Raw genomic sequence first — 18,698 nt, forward strand, 5'->3', positions numbered from 1 at the left:
CCAGGTTTTCAATTATGATAATTAGCTCTGGGCAGAATGAGAATGAGCAGGAGGGAAATAAGTGAACAAAATAACAGCTGATATGGGTGTGACACTGTGTTCCAGAGATTCATTAGGGCCAGCATGCAAAACCTATTACTGCTTCTGTGTCTTTGGAATTTTAAAACTTTTCAATTAAAAAGTAGGAAGTAGATGAAAGGGATTAGCTGGCAAGTATTTACTATGGTGTACATTGAACAGCTTTCTTTATTCTTTTATTAATAATCAGAATTATCACCTTGCAATGGTAAAACTTGAGTCACACAGGTGATTAAAGTCTTAAGGTGCTGGTGAGCACGTCAGTGTAAGGCAGAAATACAGGGCAAGTTTGGCTACTGCCTGCAGGTAGTGCACCTGGCTGGAGCTGGGAGTCAGGTGCCATCCTGTGTCCACTCCATTCACATGAGGACTGGGGTGTTTAGGGGCACAAGAAGAGACTTCTGCTGCTTTTACTGAACAGCAAAACCCTTCTGTGCCTCAGCAGAGCTCCCAGAATGCTCTGTAAATGCACAGAGCACCTGGGAGTATGACCCTCAGTGCTAGGAAAACTTCAGAGAGTTTGATTCTGCAATGTTTATCATTGCAGCTGAACCAAGCTAGATAATGTGTACAGTGTATAGAACAAGGCCAGTTTTGCTGACAGCAAGATAAAAAAACCCTGCCTGCTTTATTGGAGGAACTGGCAGGGCAGTTTGGGTTCCTCCAACCTGAAAACAAACATACCTCAGTAATCAGAGAGACTGTGTTTGGGGTTTTTCCCCTTCCATTATGGGTCATAAAGCTGTCTCACAGAATTGCCTTTAGGCTTTTAGTGAGGCAACAAGCTGTTGGCATCAGCTAGGCTGACACTGTGCTGCAAGGTTAAATAGGTTTCACCAGAGTTGTTAAACCTCCCTGTACTGCCCAGGCATGCAATGAAACCAAGAAGCTGCAGAAGTGGGACTTGGTTTTAGAAGCCATGTCCAGCCATAGTTTCTAGAAACTTCATTGCCAGACCAGCTGTGACAATTTGAGAGGTTTTTATAGGGTATAAGGCTGAGAACTAATTGCTGTAACTGTTGGGAATTCAATAGCTGTAAGAAAAGCCCTACTGAATATGATTTATGTGCCTAAATCAGCATTTAGGAAAGCAAATGTAGATGTTCTGTGTTTGCTAATTGATCCTGAATTTGTTGCACAAAAAGCTTTTCATAAGAAGGGCTTGCAGCTGGGTACACAAAACTAACCATGTGCAAGCGGTGTCTGGCAAAAAGCCACAGGTGAAATTTAAAGGACACTTTGTGCAAAACAAGTATTTGAGATAATCTGTAAAAATACTGACTCCTCATTCCTGCTGGGGTAAATGAATACAACATTAGAGCCCAATTTTCTGCTGTTCAAATTGGGATTCAAGAGATCACAGCAGGAACCCCCAAAGGGGGCTCATGAGCATCAGGTGTACCAGGAAATGTGGAGCATCCCCACAGAATGTGATGCACTGCAGAACTATGACTATTCCTGTAGGCTTTTTCCTTACCCCCCAGGTTCAATTCCTCTCCTTTCCCCTTAAAATCCTATTATTCCTATGCAAGAACAGGTAGTGGAAGGATGATGAAGCCTGGCTGCGGATTCTGTGAAATCAGGGCTGTACAAGAAAGGTGACATCTTAAACTCAGGTCACTGAGCTGCCTTGTAGCATCCATGTGTGAGGACTTCAGATGTGCTGCTCCTACTGCAGCAAATACTGGTGTTGTCATGTGCTGAGCCAGCCAGGTAAGGATGGCAGCTCTGAACCCACTGGCAAAAGTCAACCACAGGGCCCAAGGCCATCTGCAGGCCTGCAGGCAACTTAGGGACATTGCTGGAGATCTTTCATGAACAGGGTACTAAACTTGTGCAGTTGGTATAGGTGCATGACTGAGAGGGAAAATATCCAGGAAAACATGCAAGAAGTGTTCCTTTACCAGTGTTTCTATACTATGCTTCTGCTACAAAATGTTGGGGGTTTTTGGACTTTTGTTGGTAGCAGTTGCTCCTCATTTCTGAACTACCTTTGAGTAAATGTGTGGCAGACTTCAAACAGTAATGCACTTTAGAACACAGCCCTGCTGCTGGGCAGAAAATCTTAGGGCCTCTGTGAATATTAACTTGTTAACAAAAATGAAAAAGAAACTCTCCACTCCCATCCCAGCTGTGTTTGCATGATAGAACATGTTCCCACCCCTCCTCTGCAATCATTCTGTGCAAGCCTTTGATACCAAGTCTGCCCTGCCAAGCCCTGCTGAAACATGGCCCTGAGCCCCTAATCTTGCATGTCCCAGTAAGATAAGGGTTCCAGCTGACAGACACTTCTGGAAGCAGGTATTTAGAGATGAGGCACCTTGCACAAGAGTTGAGAACTGCTGTGGGTTTCCAAAGGTACATCTGATGCTCCCTAGATGGGAAATTAGTTCTTTGCCTTCAGCTGCTGACTCTTTCACCTCCAAGTATTGTCCCTCCTCTATGGATTTCAATAGGCTCCAGCTTACACTGTGCCATGGCACACAGCATTCCAACAGCACAGCTCTGCATTTCAGCACTGCAGGAGCCACTCCTAACACTGAGCTGCACCTGTCCAGTAGGTAAAACCATGAGGGAACCATGGTTAGAACCATTAGAACCTTACTGTCTCTATTTTCAGAATGTTACTCCAATGTCCTGGGATAGTTCCTGGAATTTAATAAAGCAAGAACCATCCAATAGCAAGCATTACAAATACCTTCATCAAAACCTCAGACCCACTTATGCCAGACAATAGAAGAATAATCTTAAAATTGTGATTAGTTTTCCATCTTTCAATCTCTCTTGCATACTCTGAGTGAAAACGGCTTCTCTTCCCGCCAGGCCTTCAGGAACAAAAATAATTTTAAGTGGTTTAAAGGGCTCAACTCAAGTGTCCAAGGCAATCTCAGTTTTGCTCCAAATTCAAGCTCAGTAATGAGACCATCTGAACCATCACGCAGTCATTTGCTTGAACATCTGTGGGTGGCCTGATGTTGTTAGAAAGTATCAAGAGTTTCCTCCTGATGCTCCATGGGGTTCATTTAATGAAATCTTGTAAGTAGTGGGGAGGTCTGTGGATACAGAAATTACTGAGGAAACTGATAAAGTTCTATTTGGAAGCAAGATATATTCCAGAAAAGCATCTTCCATTTTCATATTGCTGCAGCTAAGGCAGTATTGTGCTTAGAATACAGAAACAACAAAGCTTGAAAGAGGGAACATTTCCTGTAGTTACTGTGGTATGAAGGCTAAATTAGAAAAAACAGTAGGAATCTACAATTTAACTTACTGGTTTGGAAGTACTAGAGCTGTTGCAATTCCTTTGCAAACATGATTAAAATTTGCTGTATTGTCACTGAGTGAAAGCAGCAGCAGCTGACTGACAGGAGGCTACTTTGGCTACTGTAAATGAATGGCACCTCAAACTCTGCAGATCCCTGCAGCTCTGAGCCCACTGCTCCTGGCTACCAGGGCTGGGCAGCACTGCTCTCAGTGGCTGCACATACTCTTAGACATCAGTCCCCAATAACTAAGAATGCCTCAACAAGCTGTTACTTGTAGTGCTGCTTGTATGTTGTCCTAACTTCTTCCCTATTTCAGATTTAAAAAAATATCCCTTCTCTAAACATCGTTTGACTGATAATCCTACAGACATGTTATGTTAAAAGGAGTTCTTAAATTTCCAAACTGTCCCACAGTCCTTAACTTAAGGGATGACAAGCAAGTTCTTAACTTTTTCCCAAATACTGCAGAAAAGTAAGATATCCTAGACTGTACCTACAGCAGTCCCCAAAAAGCTCTTCCCCCTCTCCAGGCAAGAGAAATGAGAAAACAGCCCTGTCTGGCCCAAAGAAAAACATGGATTGGGGCTCAGAGAACAGGCTTTTTATAGCTCAAGAAGCTGTCAGCTAACACAGCTGCCCTTAACTGCCCACAGGATGTCACAAAACTGATCTTTAGCTCCCACCAGATCCTACTGCTGGCAATAAACCATTCAGCCCTTCCTAATTCATAACATTGGCTTTTCAGGGTTGTGTTCTGAGGCCTTAAAATGACAACTGCTACCTTCAGCTATTGCTAGCATGCAGTTCCTGTCTTTCCAGACACACCATTTCTGTACCAAATTATGTAACATCTATTGTTCCAAAGGCATGAGATGCTGAAGCTAGGATTGGGTCCTACTGCACAAAAGTAAATTTAGTTTGTCCAAGGAATTAGTTTATTTTTGGTGCTGTTACCCTTAACCTCAAGAGAGGAAAAAAAAATCCAAGAAAAAGAACATCTACAACCTGTGTAACCCTCAGATAAGAGGCAAAGGTTGGTTAACTTTTTTGCTTACTGAAGTCTGTCAGGAATTCCAGTGAGAAATTAATTGCTGTCACAGTGGGTCAGGCCAAAGTCCCAGCTAGTCCATCTTTTCCTGAGTGATCAATGTGCATGCCTGGCGAGGAGTGCAGGAGCCTCAGCCAGCTGTACCTTTGTGACAACTGGAGCCGTGCATCTTCATGGTGGGAGGGTGTAACAGTGACATAATGCACAGTGACAATCATTTTTGTTTGGTGCTTTGCTGCTTTTATGACTAATACAATGATAAGAAAACCAAATAAAGATGGTCAGTTTAGAAAAGAGGTTGAAAGCACATGCAAGGAGGCTGAACATTTGCTTTAAGATATGTTTGTCCTTTGTAACATTTATCAGAAAAAACATGGCATAACAGATACTAATTTCTGCATTTGCTTAAAATTGAAGAATAAATAGTATCTTATTAAATGGAAAAGCCATCCTTGTGGACTTAGAATATCAGACCCCCTTTTAGCAAAACTTGAATTGACTGAGTTGCTGTAACATTTCTATTGCATATGCCACTGGCAGAGGAAACCAAAGGGTTTTCTTCTAACTGTTACCCAGACTGAATGTTCTGGGTAGAAGTTTAGTGGTGAGCTCAAAAAATTGTTCCCATGAAGTTTTAAGACTGGTGTAACAAATTAATGTGTACTCTTATTGCTGCATTTGGGCTAAAATCTAGTCAGTAATTGTGGCATTAAATTTAAACAAATGTGAAAGCTGGAGATCACTTTGGTCAGATGAATGAAGCAGTTGTTTCCAAACTCCTCACATCAGCTGTCCATTCCCACCCCAGAGGTGTCTTGTGACCTAAGCCATGCAGAGATGGAGCCCAGCCCTCACCTGCTGAGACTGGGACTGAACTGCCTCAGTCACTGCAGGGGGAGTCTCAGTGAGGGATGGCAGTGCCCCTGAATGCAGGGAGGGCTGGATTGCCACTGTCCTCACTTGCAGAGCTTTCAAACCTCTCACCTTCTCCCACACAAGCTGTGTCACGTAGCTTTACACAGAAGTGCTCACAATCAATGGCTTTAGAACGTGCAGGTTCTGTTTGACTGCTGCCATTTTGGTAATGATTAACACTTCTACAAGGACAAATTGTGAAAACTGGGACCGGTTTGGGGTAAATCTCAGCCTTCACAAAGTCTTCCCAACTGTTTTTTTTTTTCCTGTCCACTCATCAGATGCTTAATCATTGGTTTCAGAGATTCAGTCTAGGTTTTGCAGTGTTCACAGGAGTGTATTGCAGTGCAGAACAGATTCTGATGTGATTCCTCCATCAGTGCATTACGTTTGCCATACATTTTCCCATTTCTTCTTAAGTCTGTTCCTGATCTCTTTACAAAGCAGGAATGATGGAAGTGGGAAATCTGAGTCTTTGAATAGCACTACCTGCAACTCTCTATCCACCCCCTGTGGACTACAGAGCAACCTTAATTTGCAGTGGCATGTTTGTGTGAGCTTCTATCTGACACTGAAATAGGGAGATTTATAACTCAGAGTCCTTGACAACTTTTACATTTTCCTTTTCTTAATGCCAACACATCATGGCATTCCATGTAGTACAGGTAATTATTACAGTCTTGATGTGTCAGATGTCTGCTGATCTTTTGCATGGTTTAAATATGGTTTAAATATTCCAGGTTTTAAGGTAAATATGTACACTGATGCAGTGTAAAGGAAGAACTTGTAAGTTTTACCATACAGAATAGGAAAAGGTGCTCTGGCATAGGAGAGGCAGCAGTTTCTCTGCACTATGGTTCATAGGCACAACACACACTTGAAATACAATATTGTAATGAATAGAGATTTACTGACTTCATTTGCCTTTATAAGGACTGCCATTAGCTCTGTAGACCTTGTGTTACAAAACAAATGTCCCACTGTGCTCTGGTAATAAAAACCTTAGTAGTGTCAGATGACTGTGCATGTGACTGGAGTAGTTATCTCTGGTTGCACTGTGCCAAAAAAATATTACACATAATGCCAGCTCTATACTTCTGCAAGGTAAGAGGGATGCTTCTGCTCAAGTATTAGATGACAATTCTCCTCATTAATAAACTCCTACAGAAAATATTAGGCTTCTATATGCTACCCTTTCCAGCTGTTCTTGGTAATCTGTCACATCACTCATGAAATCCCAAGGAAGAAATGGATTACAGGAGAGCAATGTGCTCGTGCAAAGTTAAGAGTCTCATATTTATGAAGGCTGTTCCAGCCAATTATCTGTGGCTTCAGGTAGTCTAAGCCATCAGGCAAATAGAGTTACTCAAAGTGTTTTACCCTAAAAAAAGAAGAAAGCCTTCAGGAACACTGTTCTGACACTGAGGCCCAGTTAGATATGCAAAAGTACATAGGTCAGTTCTTGCATTATCTCCTCCATAAAGTGCACGTGAGTCATGCAGCCAAACATTTACTGAGTAACTTAAAACATAAAACTTTTTTCCATGTGCTAATGTCAACCTGTGGAACCCAGGAATCCTCTAAAACAGATACTTCCAACTGTTAAACTTGGAACATGTGTTGGCAGCCATTTTGCTGATGAAGGTCAGAGCCTCTCTCCTGCAAACAATTCAGTTTGCATCAGCAGTCCCACCTTAAATCCATGCTATTCTCAAATAACCTTTTTTGTTGGTTTTGACCACTATGCAAAGACTAGAATCCTACCCCAAGACAACAGTTTCATGAAAAATCTAAGTAATAATTTAATAAATAGATCAATTTCTCTGTATGTAGGGTTTCTGCAGCTCCAGGTACCACTATCATGTGAATTACTGTCACATGGATCACTTGTAGTAAGTCTGATCTTCATGCAATCAATCTCTGTGTTCTGTGTTTTCCTTCCCTGTCCCCATTCACTTTGCAAGATAGCTCCCATTTGCCTGCATCCACTCATGGACTTGAGAAACAACTACATTTATTCCTGCTAGTGCTGAAAGCATGGCTAGGAATGATGTGGGTATGTATTTTATACAACCCCACTGTATATGTGAGGAAAAAAATGACTGTTTGTTCAGTATACATGTACAACAGTCATAATTTGACTCTCATGGTTACTGTCAGTCCTGTGCAGTTGCAAAGAATCAAATTTAATTCAGCTGGATTTTCTTTTTTTAGTGCAAGTTTTCTTTAGGTAGCCTTAGCTGGGGGAAAAGCATTGTGGGTTAGGGGACACTGAGCTAACAGCCATTTTTACACTGTCAATTTTGAGAGCAGGACATTGTTTAGTAAAAGTGATGAGAATCCTAATAACTAGGATAAGCACTAGAGAAGGAAAAGGAGAAATATTTTGCTACTCTACCAGTGCTTTTGTACAGCATTCCTGTCAAGGTTCCAGCAGCTATGGTGTTCAGGTCATCTTCTGCACCTCGTGTCTTTTCAATGATGACTCCAAATGCACTGTAAAGTAGAGCTGAGGGAAAAAAAAGATTAAAAAAACCTTCCATGGTCTGAGACCCAAAGCTTAGAATCCAGGCTTGGTGTAGCTATTTAGACTATGCTTCTGAAGAACAGATTTTCTGCTTATTTGAAGGGAATCCTCTGCAAAATCCCATCTTTGGTGTTTCTTTTCCAAATCTCTTCCTGATAGCTATTCCTTCTTTCTTGAGCTACAGTTTGGTTATAAAGTAGCATTCTTCATGACAATATGTGCTATAAAGCACTGACTGAAGTTTAAGCTTATTTTGCTAGTTCAAATTTGTTTCAAAATTCAGTGTTTAAATTTGTACTGGCTGTTTCATCCTGTCTTCTGTGGATGACATGAAACCCAGCACTTTCTAGGTAGAGAAAATTGCTGTCCATGTGTGACAGTGATGAAATGTGAGTTAAGTACAGCATTCAGCTCATACTACCAAGAGCTGGAATATAATGAGCTTTGTTTCTTTTAAAAATGACTATTAGAATGGTTGGGATTTGACATTTACAGCTGTTTCACTTCTGCTTGTGCATGAAATCTTTATCCCTAGAGGGCCTTTTCTTTGGGATAACTTTAGGGACTGTCCTGGAAAGAACTGGGAAGAGAAATGCATGGGCTTTTTAGCATGGATGCATTTATCATTTATACATTTTGATAAAAGGAAAAGCCCACTCCTCATCCTCACCCCTCATGATACACTCATATTTCATTCTGGCAAAGAATAGTAGAGTATGTCACCATTTTGAAGTGACAAAGACAATGGCATTTATTTTGTTCCTTTTCCTCCAAGAATTTGAAATCTTTCCTTCTGCTAAAAGGCAGTAAATCCTTCATAAGCAACCACAATAATGTCAATGAGTTAAGAGCAGCATCATTCTCCATTCAGCACAAGCAAGGGGATTTCAGTTTTTCTTAGCAGCAAGCAGATTAGCAATGAGGGAAGGAAAAGCTGAATTCAACATAATTTCTTCAAACAGTTCCACACAGACGTTGCCTCTGTGATGACTCACAATTTTTGTCATTCTGTTCCTGAACAAAAAGAATCTCTGATGTACAGATAGGCTGCACAAGGTAAAGTAAGATGCAAAAATAATTCAGTTCCTTGAAAGGAATTTCTCTGGTAGCTAGGACAAGAAAGAGGTCTACTAGAATCCCAAATATAAAGTTCTGCTTAAGTCTGTAATTTTGGAGGCCATATTTTGTCAGAAAAATAACAATTTGTTACTGGAATGCACAAACATTTTCTTGAGTAATCTTTCTTCAAACACAGCTGGAAAAACCTGTTAATGTGTCACTCAAATGAAACCTTGAACTGCAGTGTGCCTGCATCTCAGTTCTCAGACATGTTTTTGTTAGACTTGGAACAAAAAAAAGGAAAAAAATCCAAACAGAAAATGACCCATAAAATTCAGCAGGCAACATATGCATTGCTTATAGAAAAAATGCCTTTCTTGCTGTAGCTCAGAATCTTCCCTCTAACCATGCCCTCTATACAATGTCTCAAAAGCTAATGCCTCAATTAAATGGCAGTTAATCTGCTCTTCAGAAATAAGACTGAAAAGAAATGTCATCCATGCAACTTAGCCTGTACTTTGCTGCATTTCTCAAAAGTCAAACAGAGGTAGACTGGGTTGTAACATGATGTAGCCTCTGATTTAAATATTGCTAACACCAACTACAGCTTTCTAGGACGAGTTCCATCATTATTTTTCTTCAAAATAATCTAATCAATTTTAGATGTCTCCTTTTAAATCTTGTGCATCAGTTTTCATTTTTTAAGAATGAGAGGGGATTGTAATTTCTAGGCCATTAGTTATTTCACTGACTTTTATGTAATAATCTTGTTTTTCTGAGGCAATTGATGTGATTTTATTTTCCCCTCCCACCCAAATCTCAGTTCATACAAGTTTTTTTCTGATACATCAGGCTATTGGTCATTTTCTTTTCTCTTTCTTTCTAACCCACATTAGTTATTAGCAGCATTTAGGTTTAGAGTCAGTGTACCACATGTGATTTTCCTTGCTAATGTACCATCATTTAAAGGATAAACCTTTGTACTGACTATCACATTTCTTCCTCACATAAACATTTTGCTGACTTCAACAGGAAACAAACATTAGGCAATTGATCACATGGCTAAAGAGTCTCAATGTAGGTTATTAAGTTATTTCAGAAATATTAAATTCTGTTTTTTGATTTAAGTTGTAATTTAATTGGAATTTATTAACACAAACGTTATCAGCAATTCCTACTTATTTCTGATATAGCTAGAATTTTAATATAGTAAAAAATATAATAATGCTTATAATACAGTAAAAAATTTGGGTTTTAATTAAAGGCTTTTGGCTCCTTATGCTGCAAATCCTATTTCAGCCTTAAATTTCCATTTTTATGTCTACTGAAATACTCTCAAGCCCCCAAAGAAAAAACCTGTGCTTTTTCCTGATGGATTTAATAATGAAAATTTAGAGAACACTCTTATTCAGATAATACACAAATACACTTTCCCACAATACAGCTTTAAGTTGCTTTCCCAATGAAAGAATGACTTTACTTACCCAGTGATCCCAGAGTGTTAGCCCATAATGCTCCTTGCCTTGTCACCATATTTAGAATTCTGTAAAGGAGTTAAAGAGCTATGAGAACCTTTAGCACTCTGTTTACATCAAGGCAATGTTTATGACAGTAGGGCTTGTGTGTTTACACTATATATGTGGTTAACAATACTGCAATGAAGAACTAAAAGCTTTTGAAAGCAAATATTCAGTCTTGTCAAGTCTTAAAAAAATCTTTCTCTCTTGACCCTCACCAAGACTCAAGTCTCTTCCCTTCAGGTGACTTTCTAACCCAAGTTGTCCTTCCTTACATGGTGACCCCACACAGCTCCAGGAATAACTGACACACTTATGCAGAGTTAGCTGGGTAAAAGGTCTCCAAGAAAGCCTCAGTGTTCCCTACAAGGACCTTGTGGCAGGGAGTGTGGGGATGCCTGAGCAAATGGTGTGGGCAAAAAAGCAAGTGTGGAGTGCAGTAGGTCAGGAAGGGAAGATTCAGTGCCTCCCAATCCCATCTGTGCACCCAGCAGAAGGCCAGGAGGTGTCTGTGTGTCTGCTCTGTGTGTAGGCTTCCAGACTAGCACCAAGGAGGAACAGAGAACCCTTAGTGCGCTCTCAGAGAAGCACAATGCCATCCTTGCTGGTACCAGCTGTCTCCAGAACGGTGACAACAGCAGCCAGAAGAAATGACTGATCTTTATCTCCCAGCAGTGTAACACTATCACAGGCATGGTATTGCTCTGGACAGCTGACTACCACTGGAACTGAAGTTTAAATTCATGTCTGACACTTTAATTGCTTTAAGTTCCTTCTGATTTAATTTTCTATTGTTTTTCCTTTTTTTACAGTTTTCATTAGGACACAGGTCATTACTAAATATGGTTAGGCAATGAACAAAACAATAATGGAACATTTCATTTTGAAACAAGAGGGAAAAAAAAATCTAAGCCAGGCAATTGATAATCTCTCCTTAATTACAGCCCCCACCTTTTAACTCTGTATTCATTGTGAATTGATAAAAGAATCAGTAATTCTAACAACCATGGTCTTCTGTAAGGTATTTGATGACAAGTGTATAACAGCAAAATTAAATTTCATTAATAAATAAATATGTGTACATTAAGGATAAATTTGGAAGAAACCTAGCTAAGTAAGTCTGTTCTCTGCACCTGATGAGGGAAAACCAGACCCTAATGCACTGTTGGGAGGTGATGACCTTCAGCAGACCTTTGCCTTGTAGAGCCAGGATAAGAGCAGTGTGTGCACTGACTGCCACCTCCTGGGCTTGACCTGCCAAAGTTTGTGTTTAACATCATGGCCTTCTCCAACTCTGCTCATTTCAAACCCTAAAATACAATTCTGTTAATCTAGAGCATAATGAATGAGTCATAATTATAGTGGTGAATATTTTGATAAAGAAAGGGATGAATATAGAAACAATTTAAAAAGAAGCAGAGCCAATAGAAACTGTACCAGGAAATATGAAATTACTCTTCTAAAACTCCCTTGTTCCAAAGTATTCCAGGAGTGAGAATTTCCCATGCTTTCCCCCAGTTATTCTGTTCCTCTGGTTTCCAATGTCTCTCACTGAGGTTCTCCTATAGCTATGTCTAAGCTGCCATTATTTTAAGAGGAGGCCACCTGTAGAAACAAATGTTCCTATCTTTGCTGTGTTCTTTTGAACAATCAGGTAAGGTGAAAACACAGCAATGCCATGGGTGCTCCTGGATCCATAACCCAGAGCAGCTCCCCCTGCAATGCCTGCTCAGCAGCACACACCAATGTCAGCCCTAATGCAAATCCAGGCAGGCCCAGCTCTGCATTTGAATCTTGTCCTGCTTGTGAAATCTTGGGAAAGAAGGGAGAGTTGTGCTCAGATAAATTAGAGCAAAAAAATAGCTGCAAGTAAACACTACAGCTTCTGGGAATGCTTCTACATATAAAAACTGCTTTGACTTTGAAGTACATTTTTAGTAAACATCAAAGTAGTAATTATTTCTCAAATATTTAAGGTAAGTCATAGGACACACTGATTGTGACCAAACAAAAAGCAAAAAGGTTGACCTGAACATCATTGTAACTAAAAACATGTAATAACTTGATCAAGACAAATACTGACTCCCATTTGTCCCCACTGAAGAAAAAAAAAAAACCAAACCATTTATTTTTGCAGTATATTCAGATCTAACCTTGTATAAATTGGCAGAAGCAATTCTGTCACTAAGAAGTACATTTTTTTTTAGATGGAACACTTACTGTACATTTCTAGGTTTTGACCATGCCATGTTCTGTGTCTCCTTCAAGCCAAGTCTCAAACCATTCAGTGCACCAAATGCTGCCCCTAGTTGGAATAATAACAGCTATTACTTTTTAAGAAGAATAACAATACTAGAAGCAAATACTGAGAACAGAATTCAGTGTATAAGCTAAAATCAAGTATCTCTTTGCTTTAGAACAGACAATGCCTTGCAGAACAAGACATTTCCAATCTCATCCATCACTGTAGTGCACAGGTGTTAATTGGAGAGCTGGGAAAAGTGGAGACCACAACCACCTACCTGTCATGCAACATCCTCCAATGGTAAAAAAGGCCAGCTCAAATCTGCCTCGAGTTTTGTTGGCTCCTGTGGGCAAGATAAACTCATCTGTATCCTGGGGGAAAACAAAAACAAATACTTTTGTATTTTCCAAGTCCAGTTCAAAATGTAAGCCATATTAATTTTTTTCTTTAATCCATGCAATAAACTAAGGATGGATGAGTATTTCTGGAAACTTCTTGCCTACAGTAGCACAGAGATGGAATACACCATGTGTATATTATACACACCATGTATGTATAGAGTACTAAGCATGAAAAAGGCCTGTAAAAAGTTCAATTGACTGGGGTTTTTTTTCTCCCTAGCTGTGCTAACTTTTTATAAATTACATCAGTCAGCCAAGGAATTCATACTGTGTGGGTTGTTGTTTTTGTTTTTAATGACTATTTGCTTAATTACATCTTGCAGCAGGCAACACAAGCCTTCTAAAAACATTCCTGTTGTGTGATACATAGCACTGTTTTCTCACAGAGCAGCCCAGTCTGATACAATAATGCATTAATTAAGTTTCCCACTACTTTGATACTAAACAAAAACTGCCTTTTTATGAAAATAAGTATCCCTTGCACTGAAATAAGCGACCTATTTAAGGATGTGAAAAATGCAAGGAATACACTCAAAACTAATGATGATCAGGCATGAAATATGTGAGGTTGGTTAATTTTTCACTTGTCCATCTTTGTCCCACAGGGACATGCTTGTGTTCTTGCAAAACAGTGGTCTAAAAAGCTACAGAAATGGCCTGGAGAGATTGGCATTTGTGTAGAAAAAAGGTGTGCCAAGGCATTTCTTCAGTAGCAGACACTGAAGATGCCTGGTGTTGATAAGGTGCTAAAGCAGCAGATCTCTTTGAAGCTTCTGTGTTTTCCAGTCACAGTTTTATCCATCCCTGCTTAACTGATGCATGACTCCAACAGCTGCAGGCTCAAGGAAATGCATTCTAAGAGGTTTTACTGGCCCACACTTGACTGAATTGAATGGCAATACAGAAAAAAATAGCTCCTAAAATTGTCAATAGTGTTATCAATAAAATGAATCTACAGTATGGTTTCTCTCTTGCTTGTAACTAGACAGCTGGAGAAATTCAGTGTTTACACAAGTTAGCAGTTTCTAACAGTTTTCACTACTGTCCCAAAAGTCAAGATGAAGCAATCCTTGTCCGTGTAACATCTAAGTTCCTAGAGGCAACCTCCAGAGCCCATCCTCTAGGCTTCTGCCAAAGGCTGCCACACACATTTATAACACCTATTACCTGCTGCAGGCAAGACAGCATTGCAAAAACCTCTTGTTCCATGCCTGCACTCATGGACCAACCAAAAATGTGGGGTTTAAGGTAACGAGTACCAGTGTACCATTAGTTATTATGGGAAGACCTCTTATACTCTGAAATATTAGCTATGTCTTTTTCCTTCAGTATTTAGAGCCCAAGGAACCTGTGGAGACTGTTTAGTACAACCCCCATTGCTAAAAGAAAGGTCAGTCAGTGCTGGGCACTCAGAGCCATTCCCATGTCTTGTGATTCTCTAAGGAAGAGACCTCATCTTGTATGGGCAACTTGTTCAGGTAAAAAAAAAAGAATTCCCTTTTATTTCAATGCACTTTGTTGTTACTTTTGTTACTTCAACACACTAGAGCTAAACACGAAGGGCAGGGAAGTGTTACAACAGACTGCAGCCTCTAGTGTTACATCAATAAGTATTTTTAGAAGTGTTTCATGGCACTAATGCCAACACCTTTGCATTTAAAGCAAACATCTCTGTTTCTAAAAATCTCTTAGTATGCACTTTGTTCCAAAATACCTGCTATACCATTTTTAACACCAACATATTCTCAGAAAACCTACTAACTGAACAAAACCACTTGAGAGAGTGTTTTTGGAGATAGAAGCTGAGATTATTTAGACTTTCTGACCACTCAACAGCAGCAGCCACAGTACAGAATCCACTCCCAGCAGAGACACAGCCGTGGTGTTCTATCCTTCTGGGAATGCTACATTGTAACCCACACTACAACAGCTTCTAGCCCCAGAACTGCATGCACAGCTTCCACTTACAAAGAAACAGTGACCCAGGGTGCCATGGAACCAGGCACAGAGCTTAGCAGGCACCATGCAACTGCTGACCTTAAACTGCTCATTTCAGAAAACATCATGTTCTCAGATAATATCAGCCATGTATGTAAAAAAACACTAACTAAATAAAATCATTGACATGCATCTGAGTTAGATTAACGTTTTTAGCTACAGTTAATATTTATGAAAATGGAAATCATTACTTGATTTAAAATACTTTTTTCCTTATGATAGTCTCATTTTATATCAACTGATGTTAAGATGTACAAGCATGACAGCTACATTATTCTATAGAATAAACCAGGAAATTTTATTTCATGTTGGTCTCCCTTCAGCTGGGTAAAGACATAAAGACAGTGATGCGAAATGTGCAACTGCTGTGATGGCAAAGCCTGTTATCAGATCTGGAGCTTGGCTGAACAACTCAGTAAACTGATGGAACTTGTCACAGTTTAGAAAACTCATCCGTGAAAAGAGGGGAGAGATTCTGGCTGCAATTACTGACTGAAGGGGCTCAGTGGAGGTGTGAGCAGTGCCAGAACTTGTGTGAGGTGCTGTTGGGCTGCCTGCCTCAAGGCAGGGAGGGAGATCTCTTTCCAACAGCAGCAGGCTTGCATTGACACAACAGCCCTACCTATCCTCTGCATCATCAGCGCTCATTTTGTTCTAGATGTCACAGCACTTCAAGGTTTTTTCAGTATTAAGGACAATACTGAAAAAATTGTTGCTTTCCACCGTTCTTCAGTTCAAGGCTTCAGTTTGAGGTGCTCATGTAACTATGCAAATACTGAAATCGAGTTCAACACAATAAATTAACGCCACCTTCTCACCTGCACTAGGTACTTGGGGTCCAAGTTTAAATACGGTGACAAAGGGCTCATCCCAGTTACTAAAAGGAAAAACACAGAACATTTTAACACCAACAATTCACATCCTGTAAGGCAAAACCGGGCAGCTCTCGCGCGTGGCAGGAGGGGACATTGTGCCGTTAAGCTGCCCGACTCCCTCAGAGGCGGCACCGGCCGCAGCTGCCCCGTTCCCCTTTCCCTTTCCGGGCAGCGAGCGGCCGGGGCGAGGCGATCGCGGTGTCCCAGTGACCGGCGCCCATAGCGACACGCGGCCCTCCCTCCGAGGCCTGGCAGCTCCGCGCCCACGCCGGGAGGTGCGGGCGGTGGGGAGCGGCCCCCGCGGCTGGGCGGCGGCGGAGCCTTCAGGGCCGCGTGATCCCGGCACCGCCACCGCCGCCGCTCCCGGTGCCGGCCACCCGGCCCTGAGGCCGCCACTGCGCGAACACCGCCCCCCCGGGCCGGCCGGCCCGGTACTCACGCGGCACCCCGGCCAGGTCGGCGTGCGAGTAGCCGAGCCCGCCGGCGCCGAAGAGGCCGCCGAGCCCGGTGCCCTTGGAGTTCCCGCCGCCCTCCATGGCGGCCCCGCGCCCGCCGCCCTCGCCACAACCAACGGCTGCCGCAAAGCGCCGCCGTAAAGCGCCGCAAAGCGCCGCCCGGCCCCGCTGCTTTGCGGGTCGCCATGGCGACGGGGTGAGGCGCGCCGGGCGCCATCTTGCTCGAGCGCCGGGCCGCGCTCGCCGGACGCCGCTCGCTCCCGGCCCCGCCGCGCCCCCCGCGCCTTGGGAAGAGCCCGGCGTGCGGCACGGAGGATGCGGACGGGCGGAGCCGCTGCCGCAGCGTCGCGCCGTCCCCGGGGGGCGGGTGCTGGCCGGCCCCGGCGGGCAGGGCGGCCCCGCCGAGGATGAGCGCGGGCTGCGGGCGGGAACCCCCGCGGAAGAAAGCCCGGTCCGGCCCCGGCAGCCCCGGCGGCGGCTCCCAGGGAGAGCGGCAGGAGGGGCCCGGGGGCAGTAGGTCCGCCACCGCCGTGGGGAACAAAGGTTTGTAGCGGCCCCGGGGCGGCGGGAGCGGCCGGGCGCGGAGGGGGGCTCGCTGGCGGCCGTGCCGCCTCCGCCTCCTGCTCGCTGTGCGGTGCGGGACAGCGGCGGAGCCTGGGCTGCGCTGAGCCGGCCCCAGCTGGGAGCGCTGCTCGGCGCCCCCCGCCAGCCCGACCTGCCCGCTGGGGCCGGGCGAGAGCAGCAGGAGGTGACCGGGCCGGAGGCTCCGGGTCTCCGTGTCCCTCTCCGCCGCTCAGGGCGTCTCTGCCGAGCTGCTGCCGGCCCGGGCAGCTCTGGGCGGCGGGGACCGCGTGTGCCTCTGCACGGAGCCTCCCCGCAGCTGCCCTTCCTCTTCGGGCTGGAATTGTCTCTAGCTCCTCTTCCCACTGCCAGCGTGTCCCCTGTGTCCCAGCCCCGTGGTGTGATCAGTGCCCGTGCTTCCCCTTGCAGGATCTTTGCACCGCTTTTGTGCCTGATTCTTTGCAAGTTTCCGCTCATAGTGCAAATCATCGACGAGAGGTGTGAGCCTCTAAAGGTAGCGTGTTCCACAAGAGAGGGACAGGTATTTCCTGCGGGATAAAAGGCAGTCAGCGGGGTTGTGCCAGGCTGTCACACAGGCAGAGCCCAGAGCAGTGACAGGAGCTCACACAAGCACGCGGCTGCCAGCTTGGAGCGCCGCTGGCCCCATGGGTGCGGTGGCTGCTCCTCCTGCCGCCCAACAGGGCTGTGTAGGCGAAGTTCCCACGTGGCTGTCTTAGTTTTGTTTTCTCTTTGGAGCTAACGCTGTCAAAATAAATTTTTAACGCACCTCTTTCAGAAATAGTAAGAAATGCATGGAAAGGGAAAAAGGCTCCAAACAGATTTGCTGTCATCTGCAGATGATGAGTTAAACCTCACTAAGCCCTAACTAGCTTTGAGTAGAGGATAGTTTGGAGTTAGAGGTATACACTCCTACAGAGTAAATGAGAATCTTCTGAAAATTAGAGTGTTTTCCTCAAAGGTAGATTGTAGGGGATGATTTGTTTTATGGGAATGGTTTCATTTATCTTGAGTAGAAATAAATATGCCATAAACAAAAAAAGCAGCAAAGTCTAGTTCTGTTTACTCTGAGAATTAGCATGGGTTGTCTTTTTGTTGCCTCTTGTTCCCACCACCTTATCTGTAGCAAAAAGCCATGCTGGAAGTATGAAAGTGATGTGTGTTATGTTGGTTGGAGGGCTTAGGTGGCTGCTCAGATGTTGAAGTTCAAACTAAAGCCATTTTGTTCTATTCTGGTGCTGCTGCCATAATTTCTATTTATTGTACTAATGAATAAGTATTTCTTCCTGAGCACAAGTTTACACCTCAAGAGGTAGTCAGCTGCCTTTGAAGAGGTTTATTTGTCCCATGTTTTAACATGTCTCTTCAGATTTTTGTGTTTGCTGGTTTTTTTTTTGGCTGCTTACCTGTAGGCAATTTGGATTAACACTTCAAATGTTAGGAGAGGGTGAAATTTGCTAATCAGAATAACTACTAGATTTAAGGTTAGCGACTCTTTGGAAATAAAAATATTTGCACTTGTTGTTTGTGCCATTGCAGAATAACTGAAAATGATTTTAGTGTTTTTTGGAGATTACTTCTAAAACTTGTGGCATCCTCTGATGAGGGTGTTTGAGAAGCAGCTGTGTAAGAGTGTTCAAGGCCTTGAATGTTGGGGAAAGCGTTTGTGAAACAATGTCTCATAAGTAACCTCTGGCCTCAGCCATCTTTGTTACAAGTTACACAACCTCCATTG

General features: G+C 43.0%; 2 protein-coding genes and 1 non-coding gene across 4 annotated transcripts in view; 1 reads left to right on the plus strand and 2 right to left on the minus strand.

The window, feature by feature from the left end:
- Positions 1-16,529, minus strand: part of LOC102071930 (mitochondrial import inner membrane translocase subunit Tim23) — a 21,719-nt gene extending 5,190 nt beyond the window's left edge. The window contains exons 1-6 of the mRNA XM_005481555.4: positions 16,369-16,529; positions 15,873-15,931; positions 12,933-13,026; positions 12,631-12,715; positions 10,378-10,436; positions 7,706-7,816 (exon numbers count right to left, since the gene is read on the minus strand). Coding sequence (XP_005481612.1) covers positions 7,706-7,816; positions 10,378-10,436; positions 12,631-12,715; positions 12,933-13,026; positions 15,873-15,931; positions 16,369-16,465 — 505 coding nt within the window. The 5' untranslated portion in view covers positions 16,466-16,529. The remainder of the gene's footprint in view (positions 1-7,705; positions 7,817-10,377; positions 10,437-12,630; positions 12,716-12,932; positions 13,027-15,872; positions 15,932-16,368) is intronic.
- Positions 10,936-11,137, minus strand: LOC113460888 (small nucleolar RNA SNORA74). Its single transcript, XR_003382764.2, has one exon. It is a non-coding gene; the product is annotated as a small nucleolar RNA SNORA74 (small nucleolar RNA).
- A 27-nt stretch (positions 16,530-16,556) lies between the features above and the next one.
- The window catches only part of PARG (poly(ADP-ribose) glycohydrolase), a 62,012-nt gene continuing 59,870 nt past the window's right edge, over positions 16,557-18,698 (plus strand). The window contains exon 1 of one of the 2 annotated variants that reach the window (XM_005481554.4): positions 16,557-16,927. In XM_005481554.4, the coding sequence (XP_005481611.2) occupies positions 16,792-16,927 (136 nt within the window). In that variant the 5' untranslated portion in view covers positions 16,557-16,791. The remainder of the gene's footprint in view (positions 16,928-18,698) is intronic. The other variant, XM_014275558.3, reaches the window with a different exon arrangement.

The sequence above is a fragment of the Zonotrichia albicollis genome, chromosome 7 (assembly GCF_047830755.1).
Source record: "Zonotrichia albicollis isolate bZonAlb1 chromosome 7, bZonAlb1.hap1, whole genome shotgun sequence".
NCBI lineage: Eukaryota > Metazoa > Chordata > Aves > Passeriformes > Passerellidae > Zonotrichia > Zonotrichia albicollis.